At 36.8% G+C, this 27121-nt stretch overlaps 3 protein-coding genes across 18 annotated transcripts in view; 2 read left to right on the top strand and 1 right to left on the bottom strand.

The window, feature by feature from the left end:
- The window catches only part of LOC123762971 (uncharacterized), a 32042-nt gene extending 29920 nt beyond the window's left edge, over positions 1 to 2122 (top strand). For 5 of the 13 annotated variants that reach the window (XM_069302065.1, XM_069302063.1, XM_069302064.1 and 2 more), the window contains 2 exons: positions 449 to 652; positions 991 to 2122. In XM_069302065.1, coding sequence (XP_069158166.1) covers positions 449 to 652; positions 991 to 1828 — 1042 coding nt within the window. In that variant the 3' untranslated portion in view covers positions 1829 to 2122. Of the gene's footprint in view, positions 1 to 71; positions 241 to 448; positions 653 to 990 lie in introns of those variants that run through there. The other 8 variants (XR_011222268.1, XR_011222269.1, XR_011222267.1 and 5 more) reach the window with 4 other exon arrangements.
- Positions 2123 to 3443: 1321 nt separating this feature from the next.
- MED10 (mediator complex subunit 10) lies at positions 3444 to 10003 on the bottom strand. The gene is made up of 4 exons (XM_045749839.2): positions 9821 to 10003; positions 6492 to 6575; positions 4882 to 4957; positions 3444 to 4534 (listed from the first exon to the last, which is right to left on the bottom strand). The coding sequence occupies exons 1-4, from the start codon at positions 9940 to 9942 to the stop codon at positions 4418 to 4420; spliced, it is 399 nt and encodes a 132-aa protein (XP_045605795.1). The 5' UTR covers positions 9943 to 10003; the 3' UTR covers positions 3444 to 4417.
- A 1383-nt stretch (positions 10004 to 11386) lies between these two features.
- Positions 11387 to 20367, top strand: LOC123762968 (uncharacterized). 4 transcript variants are annotated; one of them, XM_045749834.2, is made up of 5 exons: positions 11387 to 11568; positions 13912 to 14144; positions 14650 to 14742; positions 15248 to 15448; positions 18256 to 20367. In XM_045749834.2, the coding sequence occupies exons 1-5, from the start codon at positions 11496 to 11498 to the stop codon at positions 20197 to 20199; spliced, it is 2544 nt and encodes an 847-aa protein (XP_045605790.2). In that variant the 5' UTR covers positions 11387 to 11495; the 3' UTR covers positions 20200 to 20367. The 4 variants fall into 4 exon arrangements, with proteins under 4 accessions (XP_045605790.2, XP_045605793.2, XP_045605791.2 ...); XM_045749835.2 differs by having other exon boundaries at positions 11401 to 11573; XM_045749836.2 differs by having other exon boundaries at positions 11403 to 11510.
- The last annotated feature ends 6754 nt before the right edge of the window (positions 20368 to 27121 follow it).

Below are 27121 nucleotides of genomic sequence, written 5' to 3'. Positions count from 1 at the left end.
ATATAGGCCTGGAGGTAGATAGATTATTGAGCATCATGTGTGAATGTAATTCCATTCTGTGTGTTACACAGGGATCCCAGTGAGGTAACAGAAGGAATTGCTGTCCCCGACTGATGATGCTTGAACTCCCATAGTTCTCCCAGAACTCCCAGAGTTCATAGCTTAGTTCCGTTATATTCCGTACCAATCTTGTAGAACAAATCTCCAGATTTTCTCAACTTCTTTTTTGTGCTTTACAAGGTTACTATTTACAATACTTTACTATTCAATGACTGTAATGGATACACTTGCACTGGCCTCACATTGGTTGCATTATGTAGTACTGTACATGTATTTTGAATGATTCCTTATATATAACTTCTTAAAAGCATTCTTATATTTACCAGATTTGGTTAATGCATGTGTGTGTAGATATTACTAATAAGACAACTCCATCTCCGTTACAAAGGAAGTTTGCAAGCATCTGTCTGGCAAGAAGTGAGATAACAGAGCATGGGATGGAGGAGCTGGTTCATGGCCTACAGCACCTGAAAGTTGGGGTGTACAAGGGAAAGGGCGGCGGCCTGCTGGTTGCATCCCCGGCATTGAATAGCGATACCCACATTCGGATCTCTAGCCTTGTCCTAAGCAAGCTCAACTGTCTTTTTTTTGAGTGAGTTTATGTACTTTTTGAAATTTTACATAGCCAGGTTAGAACCTACTTAAATTTATGATTCCTCACAGAAGACATAGACATGTAGAGTATAAAATTCTCTAAAATTTTATAAGAAAGCAGGCTATATATGTATTCCAAATAGGGACTGTACACATGATCTCACACACAGCACCTATTTCCAGATATCAGGTATACAGTACGTGCATGGCTATAAAATATTATATATAACATTTATTATAGTTTCGTTTTTTATGAAATCCTACAATATAATCATATTTTCTAAAGTAATTTTGTATTATCCTCCATTGTACCCAGATGGTATTTTTTCCTTGCAGGGTAGACAACGAAGAGATCTGGTATGATGAATCGGCCTATGAGCGGTGTTATGAATATGATAAACTAATGTTAAACAAACTGCTGGCCCCGTCTCAATTGTGTATCAATGATCCTACGCGTGCATCAGGTATACAGGACCACCAGTGTTCGGCAGAATATATATACGCACGTCAACTTAGACACACACACTCAGGCAAACAACGTATGACTTCCAAAATGGACTCGGTGTATGAGGTTATTGAAGAGCTTCCGTCATTATTTCCCAAGAAAGCTTCGTATTGTAATTATATTACAAAGGAACTGAATGGACAAGCACCAAGGCCACCAAAACCCTTGCCACGACCACCTAACACAACAGGAGCACAACATTACCAGTCTTACAATGCATGGAATGCCGGCAACCCACATCAAACATCAAGGCAGTCATTGAAGGAATGCAAGCATGAAAGAAATGAGTGTAGGAAGGACTTGGTTCATTCTCATGATAATGCATGCATTCCACATACATGTATTGGGAAAAAAAATTTGTGTTATACCTCTGATATTCCACTCTCAATTAACATCTGCTTTGGCTCTTCTGCTGCTAGGAATTGTCGTCATTGTGTTGATCGTGACAAGTGTGGCTCTCGTGAAGACAGATGTGGTCACCACTGCCACTTCTCTAGGTGTCATGATCACCATTCTTCTAGAACTAACTGCAATGCTCCCAGATCTGATAATGCTCACATTACAGGTACTCCCAAACCAGAATATTATTTTCCCAGACCCAAACATCACGTTCATAGAAAACGTTGTCCTAGTCCTACACACAACTCTCGTTCGTGTACTGTGCTATAATGTAGGGCATGAAGTACGGGACAGGAATACCCGTTTTCAGCACATTCTTCATCAATACTGTACGTGTTGGTAATGTTTAGAATCCAATGGTACGATATCCAGACAAATATATTACCTTTTCAAATACTTCCAGCAATATTCAACTAAAAATTACATATATACAGTACAGATATATACATGTGTATACACATACATATTGGTGTATATTGGCAATAGGTTTTCATTTAGACATGTTTCATAAACTATGACTGCATATTCCATTTTGAATTATATATACAAGAGTTGTTACATTCTTGTACAGCCACTAGTACGCGTAGCGTTTCGGGCAGGTCCCTGGAATACGATCCCCTGCCGCGAAGAATCGTTTTTTCATCCAAGTACACATTTTACTGTTGCGTTAAACAGAGGCTACAGTTAAGGAATTGCGCCCAGTAAATCCTCCCCGGCCAGGATATGAACCCATGACATAACGCTCGCGGAAAGCCAGGCGAGTGTCTTACCACTACACCACGGAGACTGTAGAGACTGATTTCCTTTCTTAGGGCTTCTATCCCTCTGACTAAGTACTCTTGCATCTTGGTTTAATTCCTCCTAATATGACATGTGGAAACCTCTTCCAATTCAACCAAGATGCAAGAGAACTTATTAAGGGCTTCTATCCCTCTAAGACAATAGTCAAAACAGAATATGCAGCCATATTCTGTGAAACACAAACACACACACGTAAGTAAAGTAGTAAAGTGCCAAAAATATTTGTGTGGTGATAGGTGTGACTTTGAGAAACTTCTGCTGTGGAGTTCCCAGAGGGGTAAGGAGTCACGCGTTATATAGTAAATATGTACTGTATATCCAAATACACAAGAAAATTATATATTATATATATATAATTAGTTTATCATCACTTTGTATGTTGGCTATATGTATTCAAATCTTAATCTTCCAATCCACTGGTTTGTGCCTATTAGTCAAATACTGTAAACTACTGAATTAATTTAGTAATTTATCCTCTTATGTATCTCTCCAACTGTCAAATGTATTTTCTTCAGAGCAGAACTGATCTACAACAGAACTACTGTAGTTTAACTAAATCTGGAAATAAAATGTAAAGTATTGTGATGTTAAACTATATTCATTTAATTTTTTGTTATTAAAAAAGTTAATATGTAGAATTTTATATGAAGCAGATATTACTACTACAATCTATTTTTACCTTCAGATTAGATCTTCAGTTCAGTAGACATGGTACTACAAATGTGAGACAAACAATATGAAAATGTCTAAAACAGAAGGAAAAATTCTTCATGACTTGCATATGAACATTCTGCCTGTTAATAATTGACTTAAGAATGACCAATGTTCGTCTGATGACCTTTGTAATGTTTTCTCACTGTAAACTAACTTCACACACACAAAGCATGTAGAAAGTATTTTCACCCCACACTACAATATGCACCTATGGCATTACATATACCAAAAATACTCAACAATTACTTGCAATCACATAACTGAAAAGGGGCAAGATATTTAATAACCACTTTAATATGTGCAGTTTACCTGGATGGAAATGTAGAACTCCCTTTCACTATCTAGGATCATCCAGAAGCAAAACAAGAAGAAAATTATCTGCTCTTTACTGAATAATAAAAACATTTTTGTTTATAAACTACCTCCAAGAGGCAGTGCTTTCACATAATAGAGGAATAAGAAATATACATGCATTCTCCTTTGGTGTTTACATGACTACTCTTTCCCATTTGCAAAGATATACATTAATTTCCAGCAAAAATTAAGATTAGATATTTTGTATTTATGAAACTAATTAAGGTGGTATAGGAAGTATTATTACACACGTACACAAATATATACAATAGCTTCATGAACAATGTCGACTCCTATGAACAAGGATTTGTGCACCATGTACATATCGAGCAAGCCACCTTACTTACACCCATGAATAAGACAGAAAAATTGTATACCCTTGCAAATAATATTACACCAAACACTGTGCATATCTATCAATCATTCATTAAGACAATGAAGACTGAAATGCCTTGAATATCAGACATTTCTTAATCTGAAAATAGCAGTACATATTGTTTCAAGTTCCTGGACAGAACAATGCTACTTATTGCTACATGCTCTTCAACATAACAATCAAATCTATACAATAAAAGTATGAGAAAAATAATAAATATTCAATGTTAAACCTTATTTGCCACAAATGAAATACAAAAATAAGTGTTAAGAGTGAAATTGCACAATAATGCTTGCAAAAAATATATCACTAATAACAGAGAAATTTGTACACAGTCAAATTTTCTTAGGGGATTTCATAAACTGAAATTGGAGATCAGAAATGATTCTGGAACACACTTCAATGTCCCTTCCTGATCCCCAAGAAATACTTTATGTAATTTAACTACAAAACATACCATGCAACTCCTGGACACAGTCCCAAGTCATTTTCAGGAGCTCTTCCCAGTCTCAACCATTGCAGGAATCATTCCAAGAGACTATCAAATCATTCTCAGGCACCATCTCCAAGAAATACCCAGGTAAATGATTACCAAAGGGATTTTAAAATTGTCTTCAACTCAGCTCTTCTCTGACTGCACGATACCGTGTCATTTCGTTTGGAAACACATGAGACAGCTCGACCAATAACATTGCTTTGAATCGCTTATATGAATCAATCCTCCCATTAACCTGCAATGGAGATTAAACACATGGTAAGGACAAATTTTCATGCACCTGTATTTTTGGTCAAGTACAGTATAGTCAAATATAAGCTCATACAAAAAAAAATTAACATCCTACCTCTAAAAAAGTATTTCAACATAATACTGTACTTCTAAAATATTATGCAATGTGTATATTAACCATTGATATAACTCCCATGGACAGTTCTTCACTTTGTCTATACACTATGCACCTGACACTTTTTGTTTAATGTAATGAACCTCATGAAAGGGAAAGCTGACCTGCCTGACTTTATGATTAACTTCCTCACTGACACTCCTGCACTGTAACATGGGTATGTTAAACAACTCTACCTGTTCATTCTTTGTAAGAGCCTTCTCCATACAATCTTTAGTGTATAACTGTGGGTTCCTTCCTCCATCTATGTACCTGGAGAAAGATGAAAAATAAGAAAAATTCACATACAAATGTACATTAAAGTTAACATACTGTATAATTGACTGCAGTGAACATGCAATGAGATAAATTTGAATATATTACTTCCAGAAATACACAAGATGAAACATACCCAAGTGATCAAACCTGTAATCACACCCAATGAAACTACTGTATGTCTATTGTTGATGCCTTGCTCCATTTTATCAAATGCCTTCCTGATAGTGTGACCTTATACCCAACTCTCTAGGTATTAATTTTCTTGGTAAAGAACTTAAACATTTCAAGGCATTCAAACTATTAGTGATGACGCAAGTGAACTTCCTATTGACAACAACAATTAATTTTGTTAGGCAGCCTGTATATACATGTACTGTAAACAAATCCACAAGGGCCATGACGAGGATTCGAACCTGCGTCCGGGAGCATCCCAGACACTCACTTAATCGATTGAGCTACGACAGGGTAAAAGGGTTGAAACTGAAGTTCTACTGAACTTACTGGATCCCATAGCCTCTCTGAGACACAAACCAGGCTTTTACACAACCCCCCCCCCCTGCACCCAAGCTATGTCAACAGGCCGTTCTCCCTCTTCGCCCTTACATCATCACACTCAAGAGATCACAATAACGTGATTCATCAAATGAACAAATTTTGTTCATTTGATGCATCACATTATTGTGATCTGTGTGTGTACATATACTGTATACACTTTAGGCTTACATCAGGGGGGCCTTCCCCCAAGGTTGAACTACTGCCCTTTTCCAGGATGCAACTCCACAACAACTGACTAACTCCTGGGTACCTATTTACTGCTACAGAGGCATTAGGCGAAAATAAAGATGCCCAACCATTTCTGTCCCACCTGGGATTCCCAAATGCAAGTTGAGAATGAACCCAACTGTACTACAATGTGGGTTACCTAATTAAGTACATTCAAATGAGAACACAAGAGGTAAGGGTAAAACTTTAACAAAGGAAAAAAAAAGTACTGATTGAAATGTAAATGTAGAAAATATTACGTTGATCACAAAGTGGCATTGCAGTGTGTAACATTCACTTACACAGGTGACCAAGACCAACTAGTCTATATATATAAAAAATCAACAGCCACACTAACAGTGGGAACCTGCAGGGCCATACAAGTCCTTGTGGTGCTAGTAAATTACTAGTAATTACTGTAAATCTTGCATTTATGTGATTAACAAATGTGAAAGTAATTCTGCAGTGCTGTATTGGTTTTGTTATTTAAGATATAATTATAAACATCATTATTACCATATATTTTACCATAAGCTTTGAAAGAAAGAAATCATTACAGTACTGGATATCTTGAAGATTGCACACCAAATAAAGTTGGTAGCAAAAATTTATATAAAAAATAACATTAAAACACAAAAAGCACATCTGAATGTCATCCATTTACTGTAGCTATTCCTAAGATATATAGTCTAGTGTAGCTATCAATATAATTAGATATATAGTAAAAGGTGGATAAGATCCAATTAAGCCAATCACCATTACTTACTCAAAAACTTCTAGAGGAACATGTACATCCTGGACAGCAGATCGTAATTTGTCAATATCTTGCATGTTTGTTATCATATTCTGCCTGAAAAGAAAGAATACAGGTAAATGAAATAGAGTACTGTACATCATAAGACAGTCAGTTACCTTATTCAGTTACAACTGTGTGTTTACAGTGATTTCGATCCACTTTTCGATCCAGTCCCTGAAGATGTTTATATGAAATTCAAAAGGCTATGCATATTTATAAAATTGCACTTTATATTCAGATTATGTTAGTTATCTTTCCAATTTTATGCATCATTCATTTTCCATTTTAATTTAAGATTTTTGTTTCTCCTTTTTATAATGCATCATATTGTCAACAAAATTAAAATACAAAATTGTTCAATTTATTCCACTTTGCATAATTCCAAACAAGACCTTGATGTTTGTTATTGTATACTAGTGTATGTCATTTTAAAATACAGTATAATTAATGATCAGTGCTACACTTTCAATACTGTACAGTATTACCCTTTTCTTGTGTAAATGACTAATGTTGAAATATTTGTAGTCAATTATAAATGCCCACCAATTTGATGAATTAAGTTTTTGAATTTGTATTAACACGCATGTACAGTACTGTACATTAATAATTAAAGTTGTTAAATTCACTATTCAAAGATCACCATTCACAAATATAAATAAGAGTAATTTTATGGAATGACCCGTGGTGTAGTTAACTCAACCAATTACAGTAAACCCATTTACTATTTTATGGAAAAGTGAGACATTTGGGCATGTTTTATGGTATCTGATACCCCTCTTACACCAAGCATTTTGTATTATTCACTTATTTTCTTCAATTTATCAAAGTGGTTTAATTATCCAGCCCAGCAGTACCCCTTTTGATCTGAATACTCAAGATGTAAGGAGGCAAAAATCTTTCTGAATCATAAGGGATTCTGCCACACAGTACATATAACATGGTGAATGGCAGACTGATGAATTTCTGGGACTGAATACGAAAACCACTTTTCTGGAACATGTACAAATCAGTCGGTTATTTCCCAAGGTTGTGCCCCTAGTCACATGATCCATCTGCTCGCACACTGCTCTTACAAGCAAGCACACACCAAACACCCTGACTCCCCTGTCCAGTAAGCTGCCCATGTCAGCTGGTCACTCACACTTCTATCCTTCTGTCCCATTAATTATCTTAGCATCTTGATTTTACCTAGATGGGGGTTTTAGAAGTTCTACTCCCCAAGTCCAGCCCAGGACCAGGCATGACTTGTGAGAGCTTGGTCCAAAAGGCTGCTATTTAGCAGTCTCCGTGGTGTAGTGGCTAAGACACATGCCTGGCGTTTCACAAGCGCTGTCCTAGGTTCGTATCCTGGCCAGGGAGGATTTACTGGACGCCAATCCTTAACTGTAGCCTCTGTTTACCCAACAGTAAAATGGGTACCCGGTTGTTAAACAATTTGGCAGGGTCATATTCCAGAGAACATAGGATTAAGGACCTGCCCGAAATGCTATGAGTGCTAATGGCTGTATAAGAATGTAAGAACTCTTGTACTGTATATATAAATAAATAAAAATAAAATAAAAAAAATTTTGAGTGGGAGGCCTGGTCGACAACCGGGCCGCGGGGACGCTAAGCCCCGGAAGCACCTCAAGGCGGTCCGTCTAATTACCACAAGCTACCACAAACTACACAAACTTCAGAAAGCTTCCTGGCAATACATTAGTAATGAATAAATATGATATGTTTACTCATTATAATGTTGGTGCTGAATGTACAACACGAAAAAACATAATTTTAATCTGAAAAAGTATCTTTTTATAAAGAAATTAGACGAAAATAAAAAGCTGGTGACGCCAAATCAAGTCGACGATCCAAGCTTCGGTTAGGTTAGGTTAGGTTTGGTTAAGTTAGGTTAGGTTAGGTTAGGATAGGTTAGGTCAGCCTAACTTAATATATCATATTTATTCATTACTAACGTATTGCCAGGAAGCTTTCTGAAGTTTGTGTAGTTTGTGGTAGCTTGTGGTAATTAGACGGACCCCCTCAAGGTAACCTGCAGGCCCCCATATCCATACAGCCCAGTTAGACCAGCACTTCATGTAGAAAACTATCAAAATTTTTCTTGAAGACTTCCAATTTTGTTTTGGTAATATTTCTTATTCTTACACTTGCTGGGAGGATATTGAGCAACCCCTCTGATGTTCAGTGTTCTCTGATTGTACCTATGGTACCTCTACTTATCACTGGGTCTATTCTGTATTTCCTTCCATATCATTCACTCCAGTAAGTTATTTTACTGTGCTAATTAGGGACCTGGCCCTCCAGTATTTTCCAAGTACAGTTATACATAATTTGGTATCTTTATCGTCTACTTTTTAAAGAGTACATTTTGAGAGCGTTGAAACTATCCCAATAACTGCTTTATCATGTCTATTTATGTCATATGTGTTCTCTGTACTCCCACTATTTCAGTAATCTCTCCTGCTCTGAAGGGGGAAGGAAGCAAGTAACGAGCAGTACTCAAGACGTGACAGCACAAGTGATTTAAATAGTACAGTACACTGTATAAGCACTGTGATGGGATCCCCGGCTTTGAAGGTTCTCGTAATCCATCCTATCATTTTCCTAGCTGACACTGTATTTGCTTTCGTTATTTTTTTATTTTATTTTTATATATATACTGTACTGTACAAGAGTTCTTACATTCTTGTAAAGCCACTAACATGCATAGCATTTCGGGCAGGTCCTTAATCCTAATTTTCCCTGGAATACGACCCGCAAAATCGTTCAACAACCAGGTACCCATTCACTGTTGAGTAAACATAGGCTACAGTTAAGAATTGACGCCCAGTCAATCCTCCCCGGCCAGGATATGAACCCAGACCAAAGCGCTTGCGAAACACCAGGCTAATCTTAACCACTACACCACAGGGACTGCTAATCCTTCGACTACTACAGGTATCCTTGGAATGATGAATGTATGAGTCATAGCCTGGTTGATCAATTATCCTTTGATACCTGGTCATATATTATAGTATTAGGTACAAAGTACGTCTGTACTAGCTACAAGGTACGTCTATATTAGGTACAAGGTACATGTGCACATATATACTAGTTCGGTCCTACCCTGCGGGATATTTTTAATTTCGGGAATCCTTATGACTAAGCTTTCCACCACTGCCCCCGCACAAATGGGTCATGGACATCCTAACATGCTCATTAAAACTTAGTATATATTTGATTTTATATCCATAAATGTAAATGTGTGCGCCTGTCCGTGTACTGACTACAGCATCACCGGACATACACACGTTACTTACAACTTCTGGTTGAGAACTTGTTGTCCCTGCGGCTGGAAATCGCTAACCAATATGCCAATCTGGCGCACATTCTCGATGAAGGTTTCCAGTTGGTTTTCCAGCTGTTCCAGAGACGACGACATGCTGGAGATGCTGCTGCTGCTGCGTCCGGCGGTGCTGAGGGACTACTATTCCTCCCGGCCGCCCCGACCCCAACCTTCCTATCTTAGTAATGGAGAGAAATGTGGCATATTTACCCACTATAATGTTGGTGCTGAATGTAGAACCTGAAAATACATCATTTTGACAAGGAAATACTCGTCGCTTTCTTTTTTGTATAAAGAAATTGAAATTAAATATATGGCAGATGAACCTATAGGGAAGTTGACGATCTAAGCGTCGCTTTCTTTTTTGTATAAAGAAATTGAAATTAAATATATGGCAGATGAACCTATAGGGAAGTTGACGATCTAAGCGACAATGTTTTAGAGTGACTTGTCCCAGATATATTGTTAGCTGGAGAGTGTTTGCTGGCATGTCAAGCTTCTGTACAGTGATCAACCTGATTTTTTTTAAATATATGCAAGAGTTCTTACATTTTTGTAAAGCCACTAGCACGCATAACGTTTTGAGCAGGTCCTTAATCTTAATTTTCCCCCGGAATACGATCCGCCAAATTCTTTAACCCATGCACTGCTCCCGCCATTCTAGGTAGGACCAAAGCTCAACCCCCAGCAAGCACAACTAGGTGAGTATTGCTGGATGAACAGAGGCTATAGATAGGTTTTGACGCCCAGTTAATCCTCCCAGGCCAGTATAGGAACCCAAGCCAAAGCGCTCACGAAGCGCTGGGCGAGTGTCTTACCACTGCGCCACGGGACTGCTCAAATTGTCGCAAATTTAATGTGTGATAATGAATAGTAGAATATAAGTCAGTAACATTATGTAGCATAAATAAATACCAAACATTTGAAGTGTTAATAAACAAAATCGGAAAGTTAAATAAACTCGTTTAACTGATTTTGTTATATAGATGCTGATCGTTGTTCGTTGGTATACGTTCGCTGCTTCACAGGTTACGCTCGGATCGGTTAGGCATGGTCAGTTAGGAAATGTATATGTTTATCTCTCAGAATGTTTGGTAATATATTTATTGTTTGTGATGTGTGTCTATCTATGTATTCACACGATGTACTGAACGGGGTGAGAATAGCTTGAGCTACATTATCCCTTTGTGTGTATTTTACCTCAATAAACTTATTTCAATTTCAATTTCAATGGTCAGTTAAGAGTCGGTTGGTAGGTTAGTGTGGTTAGTTAAGGTTAGGTACGGTTAGTTCAAGGTTTAGATGTTGTTAGTTAAGGTTAGATACGGTTAGTTAAGGTTTAGGTGTGGTTAGTTAAAGGTTTAGATGTTGTTAGTTAAGGTTAGGTACGGTTAGTTAAAGGTTTAAATGTTGTTAGTTAAGGTTAGGTGCGGTTAGTTAAAGGTTTAGATGTTGTTAGTTAAGTTTAGGTACGGTTAGTTAAAGGTTTAGGTGTGGTTAAGGTTAGGTTGGTTTTAAACCCCCAAGTGCGACCCGTCGCGGGTACAAAGCGACGTGTCAAACTCAAATGTAAACAGCTTGACTGGGCGTCCCGAGCCTGCGAGGGTCGGCGGCCACTCAGGCCACACTTGCAGCAACTTGTAGCACATATGGAGGAGGAGCAGGTGCTGAGCTGGCTGTATGAATACGGCATTAAACGAGGCTACACTGGCCTCTGCTCAAGTAAGGTGACTGGATAGGTCGTCAGGGAGGGAAACTTGAGCATCCCGAAGCTGTCAGGGAGAGTACCTTGGCATCCTGAAGCTGTCAGGGAGGGAAAACTTGAGCATCCCGAAGCTGTCAGGGAGAGTACCTTGGCATCCCGAAGCTGTCAGGGAGGGTACCTAGGCATCCTGAAGCTGTCAGGGAGAGTACCTTGGCATCCTGAAGCTGTCAGGGAGGGATGCTGAGCAACCTGAAGCCTTTAAAAGAAAGTAGTTGATTATGTTGAATCTGTCAAGGAGGGTAGGTGAGCATCGGGGGGTCAGTTGTCCCCCAGTTGTCCGTTGTCAGGGGGGAGCCTGACAGCCGAGTGAACAGCGCTTGATTCGTAGTCCCGAGGTTCTGGGTTCGATCCCCGGTGGAGGCGGAAACAAATGGGCAGAGTTTCTTTCACCCTGATGCCCCTGTTACCTAGCAGTAAATAGGTACTTTGGGAGTTAGACAGCTGCTATGGGCTGCATCCTACAGGGCGTGTAACAGAAAGGAGGCCCTGGTTGAGGACCTGGCCCCTGGGACGCTAAGCCACGAAATCATCTCAAGATAACCTTAAGATCCCGAATGTTTCAGCCACAAGGAGGAATGTTGAACATCCTGGAGATGGGTTCAGTTCAGGGCAAGGCAGGACAAATCATTGGGTGCATTTATTTTCACCTAATGTCTCGGTTCACCTAGAGGTAAATTGCTACCCGGGAGTTAGGGAACTGTTGTGGGGTTGCATCCTGGGGAAGGTCAGTAGTCAACCTTAGTGGAACCTTGATACAAGCTGAAAATATATATACAGGTACACTGTATATTTTCTTTATATGTTCCTTCCTGTTTTTCAAACTTTTTCTCATTTATACCGTTGCATCTTCCTTTTTCCCTTCCTTCCTACCTTTCCTTTACTTTAACTGATTTTTTTATTCTTACCTTCATCTAACTCTTACCCTTCAAAAACTTATTCGTACCTTCTTCCTCATACATGCTTCTCACCTTGCATCTCACTTTACTACTGTATATTTATTTGTCTCTTCCACTCTCTCATTCCATGACTTAATAATGTAAAGCAATTGATGGACTGAAACATTGTGTTTCTTCAAACCACATATTTTCTGATGTGTGGTTTGATCATCCTACTCAGGCTTCTTGTCACCAACAAAATTATTATTATTATTATTATTATTATTTGTTATTATTATAAAATAAAAATAATAATTTCTTCCCCAGAAATGTATAAAAAGAGTGTTTTGCAGGTACAACAGATCTGTTTTGAGTTGTTTTGGTTCTCTGAGGTTGGGAACAGCCTATCACATTTACTAAGGTTTCCCTTGTCAACAACTGGCCATTTCTCAAGATGCAACCTACAACATTCACCTAACAGAACAAAGGCATTGGGTGCATGTTAACTTGACCAAACATCTCTCCCTGCCCAGGAAGTGAACCCAGGACCAATTGCTTGTGAGCTGACTGTGCTTATCAATGCACTACAGGTCATGTTTGTGCTCTGCTGAGGTGTAGCATATATATTATCAACACAGTTGGATTATATCTGATGGAAAAATCATCTGATAAAATGTTTTAGTTAGGTACAGTACAGGGTTTTACCTTAATTTGCCTGAGAGCCACTATCTCCTTAGTGGCCTTGATGAGGACAGGCAAATCCTCAATGAGAATTTTATGGAAATCATAAAAGTTTTAAAGTACAGTACTGTACAATACATTACTGCAGTAAACTATCTCCAGAAACATTGAAATATACATGAAAACTAACTTTGATGAAGAGTCGGGTGTCCACAGGTGGCAATATTTTGAATCGGGATGCTTAGTAAGTTGTTACTGTATATAACACCTACAACCTCGGTAATTTCAACTCTTGCATTGATCTTTTTAAAATAGACTAAATACAGTAGACTGTACTTTAGACTCACACAGCATCTATTTGGGGAATTCAACAATAAATGATTATTTATATTTTCAATAAATTTAAAATACTATCCAGCATTATAATATAATTTGTCTTGATCCAAGAGGTGCTGTAATGCTATATAATTTGTAATGCAGTTGTAGATTTATTCTACTGGGCTTATGCACTGTAAGCAATTAACATCCTGTTACAATTTAGTGGCATTAAGGTTACTCGGTTTATAGAGAAGGCATTTACAGTAGGTAGATAGGTAGGCATGATCACAGTTTTGGTTCCAAAGCCAAGCACTGGGACTTTCACATCATTCAAGCTTTAAGGAATGTAAATTCTGTATAATACTTGAAATTGGTTTTACTTCATAAATACTGTGCAGTGAATAATGTCCGAATATTTATTTTCAGAGATTGAGATAGAATTTAAGAGGAAGGAAAGAGAACCTGACATTCCAGCATTGGGATATATGTTGTGCATCAGACGTCTTCAAATACTTCTAAGGAATAATAACGTTATTGATAAAAACAATCTTCACACATTAGGAAAACTGTTGGGCGATATTCTGCAGTATAAGCCATTCCACCTCTGCCGAGAATTTCATAGAGCAGTGATAAAACTGTATATAGTAACCAAGTTACTGGTAAGTTGTACAATAATTTTGTATTTTTTTTTTTTGCTACAGTATGTAGACAAATGACAAAGTACAATTACAGCGCTTCCTGATAGGACTGTGTAAGTTATTTTTTGCCCTTTAGTAGTGTGTGCTTTGATTGGACCTAAGCAATGAATAATGATGAATGCCTTGGATGATGCAACTATTCACTCTTTCTTTGGCCAAATCAATTATATTTCGGAGGATATACAAATGACTTGCTTCCCTCCCTGCAGAATCTCAGTTCTGTAGTTGGATTAAACTATGAGTTACAACCACTTCATAAATTTATCTCCAATAATAAAGTATGTGTAACACCCACCCAGGAGAGATCCATATTATCATAGCAGATCATTTTGACATGAACAGACTTGGAATGCCAGAGGAAGATTTACTAAGACATATTTGTGTGAAAGTATGTACTGTACATGTTTAATGCAAAATATTTTGTTTGCTTAAATTCCTTACATAGTAACTTGACTATTTTTCTCAGTATGTGGATTGTGAAGAGCTTCAACATGATACTGTGCTGGATAATCTGCCATATTTTAATTGGAGTGAAATCAAACAACAATTTAATTACCAGGTAATGAGATTATGTTTGTGTGTTTTATGTGGTTATTCATGTCAAAGAAAAACACTTTTTATAAAAAATACTGTACAGTACTGTAATTTCATAAACATAAAAAGTACAAGAATGATGAATTATGAAGCTGGTCTTTGAAATGTGAAAGAACATTAAATACACAATGAGACTTACCTTAGCTCAGGACTGGTTTGGTGTATAAAGCCACTGTACCCAGTATGCTATTCAGTCCTAAGGCTCAAAAGTTATATCTCTAAATAGCAATGTTTGTAATTTATTCGTGTCAATTTAACTACTTTCTTGTATTTAGTGTAGCAAGATCAGATTTTAATGTCTCCCTCATTTCACTCTTTCTGGAGAGCTCCTATCGGTGGCTCCTTGGTGCTTATGTTAAGCCAATAACACCAGTAAATTTATGTATTTCCTAATATTTTAGAACTAAGGGCAAATTTTTAGAAGCTCAGTTTAAATTAGAGTAAATTTGAAGTACAGTACTCTTCTTCAGGATGAATACTTCAGTGATTTTCACTCCAAACTGATCAAAGCTGCTCATGAAAGTATAGAAGCAAGTGTGAGTATACAGGCAAGTAGCCCCATGCACCTTGCAAAAGAATTGCGTCTTGAGGCAGAAAAGTGCCTACGAATTGAACTCCCTAAACTTCAAAATCTCTTGATGGATCTTATACCGACTACCTCATTAGAAAGGGTGAGAGTGCTGATTTACTCTTTAAATCTTGCTATTGCAATCATAACAAATTCAAGGTCTTTCACTGATATTCTCTCATTTGAACTAAATTCATTTAATTTTTGGTTTTATACAGTAACTTATGATCAGACATGGTACAAGTGTCAACATGTATGTATGTTTATAATGACATTTCTGAGCATTTGTGCTTAGTTGGTCCATAAGTTCTAGTACTGCTGAGTCAAGACCAGGATCTGCCTCTGAGAGAGGCAAGGGAAGCTTGGGGATCAAAGATTGGTCCAGAACTTAGGAAAACCAAGTCAGAATTTAAGACAAAACAAAACAAACCACTGCTTAAAAGAAAGAAATTATAAAGGAAAAAAAGGTAAATGATAAGTTTGCCACGAGTGAATACTTTTCACCCAAATTTGCCTGGCAGCTACCAGATGGCAGCCTAGACCACCCAGAGATACTAGCCCATAACCTACCTTGCTTTCTTGAGACTGTGAGGGTCAGCTCATCATTGTTGAGACATTTACATTTCCTGGGACATTAAAGTGGAGTTTAAAGTGCCTCTACCAAAAAATGTCCATCTTGTACGTGTCACACTTTCTCCATTTATCAACTGGTTTAGGGAACCCATTTAGTTTACCTAGGTTTTCTCTAGTTTTTAGATTCTGTAATTCTGCCTGTTATCTTGAGGTTATCTTGAGATAATTTCGGGGCTTTTTAGTGTCCCCGCGGCCCGGTCCTCGACCAGGCCTCCACCCCCAGGAAGCAGCCCGTGACAGCTGACTAACACCCAGGTACCTATTTTACTGCTAGGTAACAGGGGCATAGGGTGAAAGAAACTCTGCCCAATTGTTTCTCGCCGGCGCCTGGGATCGAACCCAGGACCACAGGATCACAAGTCCAGCGTGCTGTCCGCTCGGCTCCTAGGTTGGGTACAAGAGTTTTATAACCCTGAAGTGTGAAGTGTGTTATTGCCAGATTTTTTCCAACAGACCCACCCTCTTGAGCAGCATCTATTAGCTGTGGCCACCTTGCAATGCAGATTATTGAAGCTTTCACTTCCACCTCCACTAAATTCAAATTTGCCTCCTCTGATACACGTTGTTAAGCCATGGGTTGGCTTTCTCATCCTGCTTCTGTTCATTCAGCCTAGCAGCCTCTCTTTTATTGTAACTCCAAAACAGCCTTAGCTCATGGATCTGCAGTTGCTGACGACAAGTGTACTGGCAGTGTTAGCCTCTGTTTCCTTCTGGGTTTTGATAGTGGCCTGGGAACCAACTTATCATAATGCAATCCTCTTGTTTTATTTTATGTTTCAACTGACTCTTTGAGGGATTTTGGATGCCTCAGTTCCTTGTGCTCCTTCCCTTACTCTCTCCTGATTGTTGAGCCCTAGTGGGGATATAGACTCTGACCCATACCTTCCACTCTTCTGTGATAGGGAGTCCAGGGGTTTCGGGGTTGCCTGGGGGAGGGGTCCATGGTTGCCCTTTGACCCTCTTTATAGTTGTGTTCCTAGGCCTGAGGGTTTATTCCTGCTTTGGGGGATTTTCTCATCCTTCCTACAATATGTTGGTTTACTCCTCCACTTACCTTCCATTTCTGTTACATCCTAAGAGTTGATTCTTGGCTTTGGTACATGCCTCTCCTCCCTCTCTTCAGCAGCAGCTTTCTGTGCTCACGATGCACTCCGAGAGGCTTGCCTTCAGTCCTTGCTCTGGAATCGTAACTCCGTGTCTGACCTGGATGGATTCAAAGGTCATTCAAATTTTTTTAAGCTTTCATCCTGAAGGAAGTGATGCTATTACCTGACAGGAATGATAGGCTTCTTCAGTTTTCAGTGGCTATTGTTTGACATTGCTGGTTCCAAATTTGTCTATACATGTTACGAATGTTTTTCCCTGTCGAGTTTGGATTATCTCCCATTTTCTGGTTTCCATATGTTGGCCTTGTTTCTCCTTGCTGGAAAGTCAATTCTTCCCCTCCACTTCAGGGCTTGCCTTATTTGCTGGTTTCTTTTTTTTCTGGGTATCACTGAGGTTTTTGCCTGCTATGGTTTCCACTCAGCTACTCAAGTCCCTTGCTATTCAGTGGAATTTGTGTCCCTTCCATCCCCTTGACTTGCCCAGATTTTATGATGGGCTGATTGGTTTTAGAGATTGCCCCAAGTTTTGGGGCAATCTCTAATCTCCAAGTTTTCCTCGTCTTTGAGAGAGCCACATGCTGATCCTGACTCCCAGCTACTCAGCATGGATCATATAGGTGTGGCACATTCCTGAGGCATCACAGTACTAGTACTTACACTTAAGCTCTGAATAACTACAGAGGGCCTACCAGAAAAGGGTGGTTCATTACATTCAATGCTTTATTTATTCTGGCCTCTTCTCAAAGAGTTTGGGAACTCTTAACACAATTGTTAGTCAAAATATTAAATATGCTTTTGTACAGTATTTTAATAAATTTATCTGATGGTAGGGTGACAGTGCCTACATCAAAACAGACAATACTGTCTCGGTGAGCACTACTAGATCAGACCTATTAAGCTGATGTAATTATTGTATCTGGACATAGTGCAGAATTGGAAAAGGCTTGATTTGAGAATGTGTTGTTGACTATAGCATTTTTACATGCTCATAAGATGGAGAATTTATTATTTATAATGTATATTCAACTAGATACCTTGCTAAATCTTCTCATACAAATGTTTTTATACAATAATAAACCATACGTATGATATAATAGATGGAAAAATAAGTACAGTACTGTTCATTCTTAAAACTATAGAAACCTCAAATTTCTTTTTTAACTTTTTCCAGCTGATTGGCAACAGAGATGTTCAAGAATATTTTACTGGACAGAAAGCACCTGAATTTAAAATTCTCCTGAAAACCTTAGGACAAAACATCACTGAACCTTCTTTAAATAGAGTTATGGAAACATTTAACAGAGTGAGATCACAAGGAGGACGAACTGAACAGCTTCAGGATTTAAATGCATTAGAAATGAGCCATAATAATATCGCCATTAAAGATGGCTGCAAGTTGAAGAACCACTTTCATCAAGGTGGTGATACACAAAGCAAGTTGGCAGGCACAGAAATTGAATCTACATCCAGCGGTAAAACAATTAATACAAGTGTCGACTTAATTATATTGAATGGAAAAATATGGAATGTAAAGAGAGGAAATGTAACCTCAAAACTTGTGTATAAAATTGGTGATCCAAGAAAAAATCAAGATGTCCCTTCAGTGGACATGAGTTCAGATAATAAACACGTATCTAAACCACTTAATGACATTCATCTCATAATTCATAATTCTAAACGGTATGAATGTGTTTCTAAAATATGTCCTCAAGTTGTGCAGAAACCTAAAAGCTCTGAACATTTAATGGTCTGTCAAACTAAAACTTATTTAATGAGAAATAATTTGAATAACTTTGAACTTAAAAGATTAGAGAAAACCATTAAAACTCTAGAAACTTATCTTACCTTATTAAAGGCAAAGTTTGAGAAAGAGAAAATAAATGCTGGTCTACAAAGTTACAGAGATGATGACAATAGTTCTGGTACTAGAGGTGGAAATCTGCCAAATCACGATCTTCCAAGTACCAGTGCAATTCAAGAGTTAACACATCAGAATGATCATGGAGAGGGCAGTCATCAGATCCAAGGTCAATCTACCGGGGAAGATGCTTTACAGCTTACACAAACACCTCGGACTTCCAGTCCCCAAAATATAGTCTGCTTGAAAACAAATATATCTTATACTCCTAATTATGAAAAACATACAAGTGATGAGAAAGAAAAATGGCAAAGCCACCAAAATAAGTATAATACAAGTCTGTATGCTGACGAGTGCGACGAAAGTACTCCTGCTTTACGTTTGAGCCTTACTTCATCCCCAGAATTAGAAATGATACCTGAATCTCCAGATAATCATGAAATAAATGTCAGTAAAAGATTTAAAAGTGGATCAATAGAGGTGTGCCAAAGTGAACCACAGTGTATGGAAAGATCCAGAAATAATGAAGAAAATAAACTCTCAGAACTGAATGTACCTTATCAGAACTCTGAGGTTATTGAAAATAGCAACTCTCCTTCAGTACATTCTGCAGATTTGAACTTGGAAGATTTCTTTCAAAACACGGATAAGGAAGATGGTAATAGTACCATAAAACATATAGCTATTGCTCCATGTGCAAGCACATCAACATCTCCAGTCAGTGTAAACACAGCTTCACGCAAGAGTAGAATGAAGCGGAAAAACACTGAGAGTCGCAGCAATAGTAGTGAAGAGTTTGTTGAGGTGTCTCCAAACAAGAAAAGGACGAGAGGAGATCTGAGAAAGCGGCAAGAAGCAGAAGGTGCTTATGAACCAAGTTTACCAAAAGCTAAACGTTCAAAAACAAAGCATGTCTCCGAGAAAAGAGAATCGGCGAGATTAAAAAGCTTAAAAGAATCTAAGTCGGAAACTATGGTGTCCTCCAATTGTACAGTATTAAGTGTGGATTTATCTAATGGGATGGAGGATAAAATCTTTGTCACACTGTTAAATAGTCAAGAACCAGAGTCAGGAAACTTTGTCACACCGGTAAATAGTCCAGAGATAAAGTCGGGTAACTTTGTCACACCAGTAAATAGTCCAGAGGAAAAGTCAGGGCCTCCATGCTCTATTTCCAATGACAATATAAACTGTTCAGATTCAGAGTCATGGAAATCAGCAAGGAATGATTCTCATTCTTCCCATGAGATGATATAAATATTTGAGATTACATTGATGGAATATACCAATGGGAAGATAAAATGTAACCAATTTATGTTAGCCATCTTATACTAAGCGGTACATGACCATTAGCATGTGTTTTTTACACTTTAAAATCCTCTTTAGCCAACTATTGAAGACTTAAAAAAAACAAAATTTATTGCATGTGCCTCTTTTCTTTTTTCCTTCAATAATTTTATACACATTTTTGTTTATCAGTGCAACTCGGTATCAACTGATATTATGTGATAGTTAAACTATCGAGTAGGATTCTTCGGTGACTATTTCAAAATCTTTCTTCTGTCCGAGAAACAAGCTAAACAGTGGCAGAAAAAAAAAGATAGTTAATTATACAGTTTGTATCAATAAGTTAGCTTTCAAAAATATTAAAAAAAAATTTATTAAGTATTTATAAAACTCAAATACGGCAGCAAAATAAAATAAATACCTGTACTGTATAATACAGTACTTTAACAATTTGTTTAATATCGATTCCAATACAGTACAACCTTTCACATGGAAGAGCATAGCAGTTTTACTATTGTAAAGAAATACAGTATAAACTGACTACATTCTGATATGCAGGTATTTTTCAGAGTTGATTTGATAGATAGTTGATTTGCCCAGTCAGAAAAAGAGCTTTAAAAAATACAACTTGATACATTCAAATTTTTTTTCCCCCTATGCTCAATTTCTCAATACTGTACCTGCTCGAGGCATCATATATTTCCACCACTTAATTAATCTTTATGCAGAAATGATTGTACAGTATTTATACAGTTTTTCTAGGAATAAAATACATAAAAGCAACATTATCCATTTATGACCATGGTAAACCGTGTAGCAGCTGTACTGGATACTACAGTATTAAACACACAAACTGCTATCGCTTTTCAGAATGTGTTAGAATGTTCCTTTTATACAGTTAATGTATTACAGTATTACATTGTATATATTGTGATATACTGTACTCTTAAATATTTATTTAAATATGATTTGATTAAGAAAACTATGTACAGTACAGTATTCCCAGCCCATACTCTTGAAATGCCAATAAATAAATATTTATACCAACTATATGGTTGAGAGTACCAATATATCCATTACTGATGACCCAAAAACAAAGTCTACATTTTGTATTATTCAACAAGTCCAAATGCCATTCCAGAAAATTAGAAATGTACCTAAAGAACTTAGCCTAATATGTTCAAGCAATTCTAGGTCTAATATATGCAATCTTAGGCGTGATATAGTACATACATGTGCTATTCTAGGCCTAGGAATGCTTAAATTGGGTGTTTAACTATTTTTTCATGACCTACAAATTTAATAGTACAAAACGTGAACTTTCTTTGGGTCTAACGGTACATATTGGTACTCTTGACCAAATACTTGCTATAAGTACATACGGTACTGTCATTTTATGAGGATGGGTAGACATTCCAATACAACAGTTATCACACTATGTGTGATATAACAAACAAAAAAGACTGGGTCTTTCAAATGTTTTTAAAAGCCACACAAGACTCTCCACGAGTTGGAACGTATCAAGAGTACTCTATATCATTAAGATATAGTATTCCCTCAAGATTGTGTATTACAGTATTTGTAAAGAATGTTTTTTTCTAAAAATCTAATTCAGTATTTAATGTTAATACTACAGTATATGTACCCTTTTACAGGTTAATTAGCAAAACTTATTATTTGAATACAATATATCTTTTTCAGTTTTAATTTGAATCAATGTTGAATATTATTTGTTTAAAAAATATAAACTGCTCTATCCTTATGTAATAAAAAAAATTATCACAGAATTGTACAGAAATCTTGTTTAATTATTCTGTTAATTCTAAACTGTATAAATATAAAAATATTGAATGCTTACCATTAGAGGAAGTGTAAATAAGTCAAAATTAAAATGTTCAATTTAAGGAAGTAAGAGATTTAGATTAGTGGTGTGGTTTAGAACGACCTATATCCTTAGGATACAGACACTCCAGTTTCTTACACACCTCTCTTAACCATCCGAAGTTTGTCAGAGCTCCATTACTGTCACGACACAAGACAATGTATTGCCACAGTCTGGGAGAGATCTTTTGCATCACTCGCTGTGCTACAAAACACACGACCAGCAAGACACCCCGACCTTAGCCTCTGATAATTAACTATAAGGGTAGATGAATAAAACTGAACAGCATTACTAGATGACTGATGAAAATAAAAATGGCTTCCTTTAACCACTGCACTGCACAAAGTGCCATTAGAAACTGAGAGTTGTGCTATTTTTTTTAATTAGGCTATATTTTAATGTTTTTTAATGTTCTCATTACTCGTGTTTTGAAATGGAAATAGTTGAGTTTGGAAACATTTTGACATTAACTTAACCTGAATATTTATAAAAATTACAAAAATACATCTTTGACAATTACACTAAGAAGTTTTTGCCAAAATCAGATGTGCAGTGCAGTGGTTAAGCATCCTCAAGTCACCATTATTATTTTGTTTACTACATTCATGGGGTGGGGAGGCATTAGCCAAAACAAAAGAAATGGGAGAAGTAAAAGTTAAAATAATCAAAATTAATGAATTGCATTCATCCATTTACTGTATTCTGCACACTACACAGCATCGGGGAAACCACCATGACCATTCACTAGAAAGTCTTCATTCATAACCCTATCGTGCCACTAATGTTATGAAACATGCCTTGCAGGACATAGTGATGTATTATCTTATATTGAGAGAATGAGCAGCTCTCATAAATTCTTTGTAAGTACCTTTTGTCTATGTACTACAGTATACAGTAGTACTGTAATTTTATTAGCAAAGAGAAGATCAAATTTAAATACAGTAACTTTTAGTTGTGAGCTCATCCATTTAGATAATTGTTCCTTGTAAAAATAAAATTGCATATGTACTGAGTATTAATTCTAATATTGTGTTATACCTGTACAGTATTTACAAGTACAATATCTTATATATAAATATATAATTCATAAATAATTACAATAATTACTGATTAATTAACCTAAGTAGACAATTATAACTGTATTATGCTGGTAATAAATAAATTCTAGAGTCTGGTTAATCCTGTTTTTCAAGCTTATTATAGTTCAGGGTTGCGAGAAAAAATTAAATGTCCTGCACCAATAATAATCATGGTGACTGGTAAAAATAATTACCTGTGTTGAGCAATATAGTTAATTTAAGCAGTTTGGAAAATCAAATTTTTATAAAAAAAAAAAATTTAAAGATGATACAGGTCAGCAATTCATAAATTATTTGTCTTCAAATTCATATAGCCAAAACTCGTATGTTTCCAGCATTCAGGACCAGAGATTTCACGATACTGTATAGTGATTTAAACAAGTACCATTTTTATTTTGTACTGTCATACCATAAAGCGATTTCAACTGCAACATAATAATTAACGGTAAAATTAAGTGTTTCTCAAGACTGATGCCTGCAGCCGACTCTTGATCTTGTGCAGCGCTAATTTAACTTTATACTGTAAGGACAAAATGAGGGTTACACAATTAGTTCATGACCTAAAGGTCCCTGGATTGATTCCTGGGCAAGACAAAACATTTAGACATGTTTTCTTACACATAGATTCCTTTATTCACCTACCTGGTACCTGGGAGATAAGCAACTGTTGTGGGTTGCATCCTGGTGGTCAGTTGTCTCACTAGGGTGACCTCATAAGCTTAACAAGCTTCCTGTTCCTGACAGGTAAAACTACAGTAAATCCAAAATTTATCTCTCTTCCCCCCCCCCCCCTTAATAAAATGCTTGTCTTGATATTACTTGATTTCTACAAATAATACTAGTGCCATTTTACATCCAGAAATGCAGTACGGTATATAACAGAATGCCTGGAAGGTATCATGCTATAATTAAGTACAGTATTTATCAATATTAAAGTTATAAGTCAGTATGGCTGCATAGCATTTTGGTGTATGGCTTAATGAAAAGTAATTAAACACTCAAGATACCTTTACATAAGGAAAAGTGCAAAAGGTAACTCAACACCTGGCAACGCTTCACTTATAGAATTGAAAAGGAAGAAGAATCAACTTTCAATGCTAAAACCCACTTTTGATATAGAAGAACAAGCTCAAATAATAATAGTGAAGGTATTTAAATACCATGGCATCAAATCCCCACCAAATCAAATCTCTGAAGACGATGGTATTTTTAACATAAAATATGTTCATGTTTTAAATTTGGATAATTTCACTAACTAATGCATAGAACATATTTCTAAGTGTAGCATTTTCTGAAAATACCACAAATACAGGGACTGTAATCAAATAAAGGGCCCAAAATGCATCTTGTTTGGAGATGAGAACACTGCAGTGCCTCCACTTTGCCCCAAAAGCAAAGAAATAAAGAAAATGATGAACAAAGCTAAGCAATTTTCTGCAACCAATCAGCTAATTAACATTGCTTCAAACAAAAACCTCTTAATACAACAGTACTCCATATTTTATCTTGTGTAACCCTGATGCCATAAAACAATCTAATACAATAGCACTAACCCAGACAGCCACAACTCTGCTCAATGACTCAAATTCTGCCTGCACCTGGCTCTTAAAACTAGGTCAACAATTGAGCTGCTGTTGATGACAAATGTGAAAAATTACATTTGTAGAATCAATAGAAAAGGAACTAAGCGTGGCTGGAAAACAAGACACGACACTGTAAACGTGCAGCGGAGTGCAAAAGTTAGAAAAAGTTAAGAAATAAAACCTCTAACAACTGAATAAAATGTCTCGATTCCCATTGACACTTTACTCGTATAACTTTTCATCTTTATAATTCACTGCCAACAATGTGCTCTGAATTACGATGTATATAACCGAGCAAGTAACTAAGGGACAGCTCTCCATGGTACATCACAATGTGTTATATAACACACGAAGGCATAAAATCATCTGTAACAAGTCGAGTAATATGCACCCCTACTATACCATCAGCCACAGCATGTAAAAACCCAAAGTATCCCTGTGAATCCACATTGAACAAATGCACACAGATCAGGAGGGTCGACTGTAATTATGAAAATATGGCAGGAAGGTCCTCCACTGTCACGGTGGAGGACCTTCCTGCCATATTTGTATAATTACAGTTGACCCACCCCCCTGATCTGTACAGGCTACTGTCCACAGTAGCTCCATACACAGTAACAGTAACAATAACTATCTTTCTTACCTGAATAACCAGATTAAGGTCAATGTTGCCAAATGCTTCCAGTACTCCTAGGAAAGTTAAGAAAGCTAAGATGTAACTGATAAAAGTTCTGAAATGCAGCATTATTCTGCCACATGTAACAATTTGTCTCATAATAACAAACATTAACCATTAATCATTATCATGGTAGTACTAACATAAATTCAATCAAAACAACTGGCATATAAATGAGACTGTTTTCATGGGAAAACTGTTACTTACACAACATCTGTTTTCTTACTAATACTGTAACCAGAAAATGCTGTCCTTTAAATGGCACAGCAAAAATTACTTCCAGTAAGGAAAAATATTATGGTACAGTATCTCACTACAGGTCCTGATACAGTAATACAAATTCATAAACATGGAGAATGAACTCTAAATTGTACTGTATAATCATCTCACTAACTAGTCAGTGTTTTAGGATGACTGGAAGGAGAGTAGCATTAATTTTGTTATTTTTAAGATATTAATAAACAAGCCCTCTCAGTTTCTACTGCAACTATTTTAATATAACCTCTTTAAGACATAAATATCAGCATATTTCTCATTTATAATCATTTTAAGCTTGATAAAAAATGCAAGGAAAACAAATATCTCATTTTTGGTACATTCATTACAACAAAGAATATGAATTACTGGTACTGTATATAAATTAGGTATTTGCTCAGAAAATGAGCCTAGAATACAATATAGTTCATGTTACAAATGAAGCATTCAGCTTGGATGTTGCCGAACACTGCAAGTGTCATAACGTCCATCAAATTACCATGTACTGACACTCGAAATGGAGGTTAGTCCACAAATTTATACAATAAATTTAATGTACAATGAGGAACAATACTTGTATTTGTCGATTATAAATACTGTAGCATTCTATGGAAAATATAATTTATAATATAAAATAAACACTGCATTGTTTTATTTGCCAAAGAGTAATGTACATTCTACCACATTAAAGTTCAGGTCACAGGTAGGGCAGCCACTACAATATCTATGCTTATAAAACAGCTCTTGAACCTTTTGAATAACAGCAGAGCCTGAGGGTCTGGCCACCATGTGATATATATACTGTATAGATTTTATTACTGTACTGTATTAGATTAAGCTCAATAAACCTGAAAGCATATAATACTACCCTGCCAAACTCCTTAGCAAATAAACTCATAGCTTTCAAATTGAACTTATAGCCAAAATAAATTGTATATATTTATACATGTATTTATATATGTATGGATATATGTGTGTGTGTGTGAGATGGGGTAGGAGGCTGGGGGGTCAGGTTGGTCCCTAATAGCTAGTACTGCACTATTTGGCCTAGTATGCAGTGCCTAGTGATATTCATTATTTTCAAATATTTATTTCCAAATTGCTTTCCAATTAATATTATTTATTTAGCCACATCCAACAGCCCGATTGACCAGGCCAGCAACAAGGAGGCCTGGTCGACGACCGGGCCACGGGAACGCTAAGCCCCGAAACCACCTCAAGGTAACCTCAAGGTAAGGTTAATACTAATAAATAAGCTAATTTGGGAAGGTGTGAGGTCTGTGAAGTTAAGGTGCCCAGCAAGTACTGATGCTAGGCAAGTATTGGTGCCTAGCATCAATACTTACATCATGCATAGGAACCAGGAGAAAAACTAGACAAACTTCAAGAATACTAAAATCATCATTATAAAAAAAAA

The sequence above is a fragment of the Procambarus clarkii genome, chromosome 47, assembly GCF_040958095.1.
Source record: "Procambarus clarkii isolate CNS0578487 chromosome 47, FALCON_Pclarkii_2.0, whole genome shotgun sequence".
Taxonomy (NCBI): domain Eukaryota; kingdom Metazoa; phylum Arthropoda; class Malacostraca; order Decapoda; family Cambaridae; genus Procambarus; species Procambarus clarkii.
Note: the sequence above shows the minus strand (reverse complement) of the source record. Positions and strands in the feature narration are given on the sequence as shown.

Coding starts and splice junctions, on each gene's coding strand:
- LOC123762968 (XM_045749834.2), top strand. CDS start 11,496: ATGGAGGAGGAGCAGGTGCTGAGCTGGCTGTATGAATACGGCATTAAA. Junction 14,743..15,247: donor AACAACAATTTAATTACCAG/GTAATGAGATTA, acceptor ACTCTTCTTCAG/GATGAATACTTCAGTGATTT. Junction 15,449..18,255: donor CGACTACCTCATTAGAAAGG/GTGAGAGTGCTG, acceptor AACTTTTTCCAG/CTGATTGGCAACAGAGATGT.
- MED10 (XM_045749839.2), bottom strand. CDS start 9,942: ATGTCGTCGTCTCTGGAACAGCTGGAAAACCAACTGGAAACCTTCATC. Junction 6,576..9,820: donor CAAGTTCTCAACCAGAAGTT/GTAAGTAACGTG, acceptor CTTTCTTTTCAG/GCAGAATATGATAACAAACA. Junction 4,958..6,491: donor GTTCCTCTAGAAGTTTTTGA/GTAAGTAATGGT, acceptor ATCTTTCTCCAG/GTACATAGATGGAGGAAGGA.